The sequence below is a fragment of the Dendrobium catenatum genome, unplaced genomic scaffold, assembly GCF_001605985.2.
Source record: "Dendrobium catenatum unplaced genomic scaffold, ASM160598v2 fragScaff_scaffold_787, whole genome shotgun sequence".
NCBI lineage: Eukaryota > Viridiplantae > Streptophyta > Magnoliopsida > Asparagales > Orchidaceae > Dendrobium > Dendrobium catenatum.
Window position 1 is genome coordinate 107,931 of NW_021319249.1, and position 8,238 is coordinate 116,168.

Below are 8,238 nucleotides of genomic sequence, written 5' to 3' on the forward strand. Positions count from 1 at the left end.
GAAAAAATTATTAAAAATTTTATTTTTAGTGATTACCACCACGATGCTCTATTCCAATGTCGCTGCCTTGCATGTTAAATCCAAAATTACTATAGAATAGAGCCTTTTACATCGTAGTGACAATTTATGGCACTGCTACGTTCTCAAGCATAGCACCACAACACTCTAGTTCAGACAAAAATTCATATTTTTTATTTTAAAATTATTTTCATAATAATCAAGTTGTTATAAAATATCATTAGCTATTGTTTGTGAAAAGCTTTATTGATCCATCTAATTAATTACTTACATGACACGAGTTTTCATATAATTTTTTTAATTTTTTATTAAACATTATACTGCGATTGCCAATAAAAATAAAATGAAAAGGTATGCCCACATTATGAATGACATCACCAACAATTGTATGGGAAAAATTAATGTATTTTTAGTCACTTTACCGCATCTTTAGAGTAAAAATATTCATAGATACTGTATTTTTAGTCACTTACGAAATCAATAGATAATGTATTTTTCGTCACTTTACCACATCTTTAGAGTAAAAATATCCATAGAATAAAAAGGACATGCACATTTTATATGCATATATAAATCATCATCACATTTGTATAAATACCCCCCTAAATCTCGCAAAATTATGATAGTTTTAAGAAAGAGAAGGTAATGAAAAGCTAAAAAAAGTTTTACTCATGTAATGTTAACACTATGACATTTTTAAATCACATTAGTTAATATTAATTTATTTAAAATAAAATACATATTTTCATGTATATCCTTTTACATGTTTTAAATACTAAAATAATATATAAATAAATATAAAAAATTAGATATTAGATGTGTAAATATATAAAAAATATGTGCATATATGTAAATCCCTCTAAATTATATTAATTTGTTAGCTTTATCCTTTGAGCAATAAAGTTTGAACTATGAAGAGAGCGGGAAATACTCTAAGGGCATTGATGCAATTTTAGATGTGTTCGTCGAGAGGTATAAAAGGAGAGAGATATCAACTTCACGCTACATAAACTGAATGAGCTAAAGCTTCGCCCTCTTCCTGCTCAGTCCTCTCTGCTTGATTTGTCTGGAGGAAATTAGGGTTTCGAATCTCCGATTCACCCAGTGAGAAGATCCTTTGGCTTCATTGATTCGACAGTTGACCTTTTATGAGCTAGTGGTTCAGCTCCTGGAGTGGTTCTGACACGTCAATGTCGGCGATTGATGGAAGCGTAAAGCGGACAGGGAAGGACGGTGAATCCCTAAGATCGGACAAGAAGAGGCGTGCTGTAGACGAGTTCGATGATGATCTCGATCTCTCTAGGTAAGATCTCGAGTTTTAGTTAACTTTGTCATTATGTTTCCATCCGATCAGTATATTTGTGCTTAAAATGGAAATGAATTCGGGCATTTACAGTGACATTAAAGGAATCATCTCGGCGCTGCAACAGATTAGGGACAAAGCGCAAAAAGATGGACAGAAGAAGAATGAAGAGACGATCATGAGGTCTATTTTTTCTTATATTTTGAAAGCTTTTACTTGATTTTTAGAATATATCTCTACTGGAATTGTGCTATGTTGGAGTACTGGGATTGGATACTCTGTTGGATCTCTTCCAGGTAATTTTTCAGCGCCCCGCGTTTGAGTCGGGATACTACTCACCTAGGTGCAACCGGATTTTATTGATGACTTGATTGTATAAAGCGTTTTAGATGTTTTCATGGATGCCGGCCAAAACGTGTTTCTTGTTTTCGATTGTGACCAGATGGTTTATTTGATGTAGTAAATAGACAGTATGATAACCAACGATTTCCTTTTAAATTTACTTTCAAAGTGATTTTAATTAGGGGGAATAGTATACTTTTCCCCTTATATGGATGAAATAATGTGTTGCTGCTTCTGAGTTAGCTAACTCATTTTGATGACAGTGTGGCATCAGAGATCAAATCAATGATAGATGATGCAAAGTCGAAATTTGAAAAAGAGAGGTAATAACAACCACATTATATTTCACTGCATCATGTTTGATTCAGCGTGATGGAGACGAAAATTCCATGTTTTTAGTTCATGAAAACAATGTTTTTTTATTCATGTAATTTCTTGAGGATTTTATTTTGTCAATTTCTTTTTAATGACATTTCCAAAATTAACCCTTGAATTATGAACATTCAAAGGTTTATAGAGTTTTTTTTTTTCATTTAGATTTCAAGGCATTTGCTCACAATTGAACAAAATTTCCTAACATCCCAATAATGTCTGTTAAGAGAGTGTGGTCCAAAGAGGAGTTGAAATTAGGCTAGATAGATCAATAGTCAAACTTGTTTTTAACCCAAAATCTTAAGCCTCTGGTGAGGGTCAGGCACTATGTATTTTTATGCTAATATATTTTTCAACTATCCATTAAGGATTAAATGAAACTCTCACATGTCTTAATAATATCCCCCTCACATGAGATCTCTTCCACATCAGTTATCAATCTCCATCAAATGGAAGCTTTTCAACATAATCAAGCATTGCCCACCAAGATCCCATTCAATCACATGAAGTTATCATGATATTCACATGGTTTTAAACCTTGCTCAACCATGGTAGAAAGTGGTTAAGATCCGAGCATAAACTAGATGATTCACATGATTTCAGCCAAACCTTCAACTTTGATACCAAATGTTATGGGTGTGTATTCAAATTTGGCCAAAATTGGGCTAGATACACCAATATTCAAGTGCATTTTAAACTCAAAAACTTAAGCCAATGGGTGAGGTTATAGTTTTCAATTACTCAATGTGAGACTAAACTAAAATCCCTAGATTCCTTAAATTAGTAATATTATTAAGCTTCATGGTAAACAATTCATAAGAGCTATTGATGGATGTCACAATGTCATTAGAGCTTTCGAGCAAGGATAAATGTAAACTAAAATAATGAATCATTTCATTGAACTTAACATTCACATAATTCAGTTTCCTTCTGATTGAGTTGAATTCGTTAATACGATATATAAGTAAAGCTCCTTCTGACATGCCGAGATTGAAAAAACTTACATATGTCCCTTGTTGACTACGAAGGATTTTTCAAGCATGTCAGAAAATAACTTCATTACGGATGCCTATAGTAGTGGTTTCATTTAGGATGTTGAAAGAGACATTTATTCTAAGGGATAATTGAATAATTCCTAAAGCTTTATAGTTCATTACCTTCTACTCTCTTGATCAATTGACTGGCTTTACTATTTTCAATGGTTAATAAAGCTTTCTCTAGTATAGATGGTTATTTATCTTCCATTTTTCTTGTGTTGGTGATAGTGTAGAGGGTTCCTGTTATATTACCCTAAGCAATTGGTAAAGCACCTTTCATCACTTTCTAAGTATCAGTATTGATAGTAGTATGCCATTCTTTTGTCACAAGCTGTCCAACGGATATCAAGTTTCTTCTAAAGCTATGGATGTGTCTTTCTTTGTTCCATTTCCAAGTGTGAGTTTCTCCTAAGCTATGAATATGCATTGCTTTTTTGTCTTGATTATCATACCATGAATGCCCGCAAAATTCAAGGGCTCTTCGCTAACAAGGAACACTATGCTATGATTGCATGTGCAATAGTTCATCATTAGATCCTTACACGAAACATTTATAGCTCCAATGAATTGCCTATGCTGAGTATTATCATATCTTGAAAGTCCTTCATGTGGACATCAACATGAAAAGATACACCTAAGTCCAATATTTATTATCTCTTTAGGTGGGTTTTGGCCTTATTCATACGTCTATTTTCTATATTCTTTTATTATGCATCCAGCCTTGTCATAGTGCTAGCATTCACTTGGAGAATTGTGAGATTTGCTTCTATTGTGATTTGATTGTTAATTTTTGCTGCAAATTTTTTATCAACCTTTTTCTTTATTATTATCTTTGTTTTGTGATCTACTTTTTTTGTGAGATCTCTAATGTCATTAAGCTTCATGTTAGATGATCAATAGGGACGGTAGGAAATCATTACAATGTCATCCTAGCTTTTAGAAAATTATGAAAGTAAACTTAAATCATGAATCTCATCATCAAACTACATGTTCATGGAGCTCAATTTCTTTAGGATTTAGTTGAACTCATTGGTGTTATTTGTGATTGAAGCTCTTTCTGACATCTTCTAAAACCCAAAATTTTAACCATTGGATTTGAAAGTGAAGTTCGATTTTGATCTTCTTGACCACTATGATTGAATATAAAAGTTTTTTAGACCGAATCTTAAATATCAATTTTTGATACAATTATTAAAACTTCTAGCATACAAGAAAATAAATCATTAAAATATGTGAGAAACAAATCCGATATAGATCACAAATAGAAGAAATAATATTATGTGGTTTTGTGAAATTCATCGATGTCTATGATTGCACAACAATAAAATAATTCATTAAGCTTCAAAAATATATATAAAAAGAAATATTTTATACAAATTTGGAGATGAGCAAAAACATACTACATTTATTTAAATGTCTGAGAGAATACAATCACTTTCCATAAAAATGAGGCTGGATATCCAAAATAAAACATTATTATTGTTCTAGTTCTCTTTTCTTCTCTATTACATTAGTCCAAACAAGAGCTTCTATTATCATGGTTTTGAGCTTTTACTCTTTCTAGAACTAAAAATAGCAGCATTTCTTTCCTAGCAAAGAATCTAGAGACCTCCATTACAAGCACCAGAAAAAATTCTCCCCCTTCATTCTAAGGATGCAACTCCTCTTCCCTCTCTCTTCCTCTCCTCTTTCTTCGCCTCCCTTCATTCTAAGGCTCCATTTATAGTAGTAAAAAGTAATGAGTTTGAAAGTATGGAATTAATTATAAATTCTTACAAGTTATTATAAGATTGCTTAAAGTCAACAAAATGTTTCATAGGTCACAAAGAGATTTAATCAAATATTTGTAAATCTCAATCCAATAGTTTTAATAAGGTAGAATGATCAAAATGGTCCCTAGACTTTTTAGATGTGTTTATTTTACCTCAAAATTTTTAATTCTTTTAGTAGTCTATTAACTCATCAAATTTGAATTGAGTTAATCCGTCCATCATCTTTCTCATTTCTTTGGACATAAATTAGTGAAGGGAAGGTTTTCATAAGCATATTATGGACTTTTAAAGGTCAATCTATTCTCTAAATACAAGCTGAAACTAATCAAATTGACCCTCTATGGCTGTTCCAAATTGCCCTCATGAAAATATTTACTCCAATTTTCATCCAACGAAATGACTGCCAATCATATGACCTAATTGGTTCAAATTTGATGTGTTGAGTGACTAAGCTGAACATTAAGAAAAATCTAAGATTAAAATAGGCAAATCAAAAAATTTTATAGAACACTTTGATCATTTATTCTTTTCAATAAAAAGGTGACCTCAATTATATCTTGTAGATATTTGATGAGAAAAACATTTGACTCTATAATTTTAACATCAGGCGCAATTTTCCTTTTTCATTGTTATCATCTCTCTAGTAAATTTTGATGTCCTCCAATCTTCCATCATGCCTTCGCTAATTACGCTTCATTTTTTGATCTCGTGTTCTTTGATATGAAATCAAGTCAATCTGGCACAGTGATAGATATGTTGCTTTACACATATGTTTACCTTGGTTGGGAAGTCATGGAGGGGATGCACAGGTAGTACAACACTTTTTGTTACACATTTCCTGAACAAACCGGAATCACCTTATGTCGGATAAGTGAAATGCGTAGTGAAAAGCAGCACCAAGAATCAATATGATGTTATCTCCACCTTTCTGAACTGATTAAATTTCCATGCTTTCTAGTATTGAAAAATAACAGTCTTCTATGTTCAGGCAAAGTTTTCTTAAGGCTCTTGCCAAGAGTTCTAAAGAGGTATTCATATTGATATATCAAAGTTTTGATCCGTTTGCATGATATTGCTCGACAAATTCAGCAAATTTTCATATTTGAATTCATGAATTGCAGTATGAGAGCTCCTTGAAGAGTGAATATAACAAGTTTCAGGCAGCTTACCAAAAGTTCTCCAACGAGAAAGCAAGCCATTTACAGATATTCAAAGGAAGTTGCTTAAACTTTTCTTATGATAAAAAAATGTTTCCACTTCATAAGTTTTGCTTATTTTAGTTTTAACAACTGAGTTAAAAGTTAAATATAAGCACCTTGTTAACACCGACTTGCTCAGCTGCATAGCTTATTTTCTGAGCAATAGTTTTATTTTTAATTTTCACTTAAAGTAAAAACACGTTTGAATGCGTATTTACTTTTTTTTTTTTTTTTGTGTTTTCATATGGATGTTTGGAAACAAGTAAAATATCTAATGTGGTCTTTTTAAAATTTCTGGACACACTAATTTGTTTCTAAAACAAAAAATTGAAGGAGTTGATGAAAATTATTTCATAAATAGATGTTAAAAAAAAGGACAAATTAAACATGGCCATGGCTTTGATTTCCATTTTTTTACTTATGCCTAGTCTATAGCTTCCTAAAGAAGTATACGGAATTTCGATCAATTATTGTCGTGAATATTCACATTATCACCTGTAGCTATACAGCCCAAGAAATAGTTGAAGAAGAACTGAATTCAAAAGTTCACTCTCCGCAAAACTTTCTATAGTTAGAAACTTCTAAGAACTAGTCAACAAGAATTAGTGATCCGGTAGTTTGGGCGAATTATTACGTCCGGTCACCGGACGTATGGATATCCAATCCAGATGCGCCACATCATCCAAATACAATGGGATCCGATGTATTTTGGTGACGTGGCGCGTCTGGATTGGTGTCCGGACGAACCCGGACACCGGACGTAATAATTTGCCAGTAGTTTGACCCTGTACTTTGTTTCCAGAGTCAAAAGCATTTGAATTCCCCTCTATTACCTTGAGAAGTCTTCCAATTATAATCTATTGTATGTTCAGTGTTATTAACACCTAGTAGTGGATTGTTGCGTTTTATGTGCTTTAGCAGATATATTTTCAAAATATGAGTTGGATAAGGAGAAGTTGATTTCACGCTATGAGCAGATGAGTATGTTGCGTTAGTGTTTCTTCATGAGTTGAACTATTACATACCATTGGACTAAATCTTTTATTTCGTCTTAATTTTTAATTTTCTTAGGAAAGAAAGAAAAAGCTGCTCTCTCTGAACTTGAGAAGGCATTCACGAACAAGATAGCGAGGTCTGAAGAGGCTCTGAAAAAAAAGAAGCAGGTGCGTTTCTTATCCCTATGGCTCTGTTTGGTTTGTTGGGATGGGAAGAGAGGAAATGAAAATGGAAAATTTAAGTTGGTTTTATCATTGTTTTAAGTTTCGGTGATTTTGATTTGGTTTCAACTCAAACCGACCTGAAACTTATTTTTATTTTCATTTTCATGAGTTTCGGCGTAAAGTTAAATATTTTTGTAAAGAAATTTCTCTAGAACTCTCCAGTAAAATCCCAAGTTCTACTACAATTCTATAATTAAGATGCCTTTAAATTTTCTGTTTATTACAATTTGAACCCCATTTAGACAATTATCTTTATTACATTTTATATTACATGCAACAACAAAATAACAACATCAAACCTTTATCCCGCTACGTGGGGTCAGCTACATAAATCCTCTTTCTCTTTTGTGTCATGTTAAGAGTCAAATTCTCATTTAAATCTAATAAGAAAATTTAGTTCCTAATATTTTCTAACAAAGTCTTTTTAGTTCAACCTCTATCTTTCTTAATATATGTCAGTAAAGAACAAAAAGAGAAAGAAATAACAAAAATGACATACCTCGTATATGTCGAGAAGCCGCCCAAATCTCCCGAAATCCCGCTGAAATCCCGTCAAAATTACTGTAGATACGGCGCCGAACTGATCAAATCTCGTAAATCCAGCCGACGTTCCTCGCGGGATTCCTGCGACCTACCTCGATCGAGCGCCATTGTGCATCGTTAAATAGAAGCCGAGCTCCTCCCTTTCCATCCCGCTACTCACGATCTCCTCTCGCACGAAACTCTCTCCACGCACGACCTCTCCCACAACACCTTCACTGCCGAAGCTCTTCTCCCGCTTCTCCCTTCGATTCCGCACACACGAACCCCTCTGTCTGCTCCCGATCTCCCCTCAATCCCGAGCACAGCAGCCGGAATCCTCCCAGCGTCCAACCAAAATTCCGATCTCCCTTTCTAACCGACCCCCTCTTCATCATCCGAGCCCGATCCCGAGAGAGAGAGAGAGAGAGAGAGAGAGAGAGAGAGAGAGAGGAG

The 8,238-nt window shown here is 33.5% G+C and overlaps 1 protein-coding gene across 2 annotated transcripts in view; it reads left to right on the plus strand.

Moving 5' to 3' along the window:
- The first annotated feature begins 1,005 nt into the window (after window positions 1-1,005).
- The window catches only part of LOC110112375 (endonuclease MutS2), a 10,189-nt gene continuing 2,956 nt past the window's right edge, over window positions 1,006-8,238 (plus strand). The window contains exons 1-8 of one of the 2 annotated variants that reach the window (XM_028696615.1): window positions 1,006-1,321; window positions 1,415-1,504; window positions 1,927-1,986; window positions 3,404-3,469; window positions 5,833-5,872; window positions 5,966-6,059; window positions 6,965-7,024; window positions 7,115-7,206. In XM_028696615.1, coding sequence (XP_028552448.1) covers window positions 1,209-1,321; window positions 1,415-1,504; window positions 1,927-1,986; window positions 3,404-3,469; window positions 5,833-5,872; window positions 5,966-6,059; window positions 6,965-7,024; window positions 7,115-7,206 — 615 coding nt within the window. In that variant the 5' untranslated portion in view covers window positions 1,006-1,208. The remainder of the gene's footprint in view (window positions 1,322-1,414; window positions 1,505-1,926; window positions 1,987-3,403; window positions 3,470-5,832; window positions 5,873-5,965; window positions 6,060-6,964; window positions 7,025-7,114; window positions 7,207-8,238) is intronic. The other variant, XM_020844571.2, reaches the window with a different exon arrangement.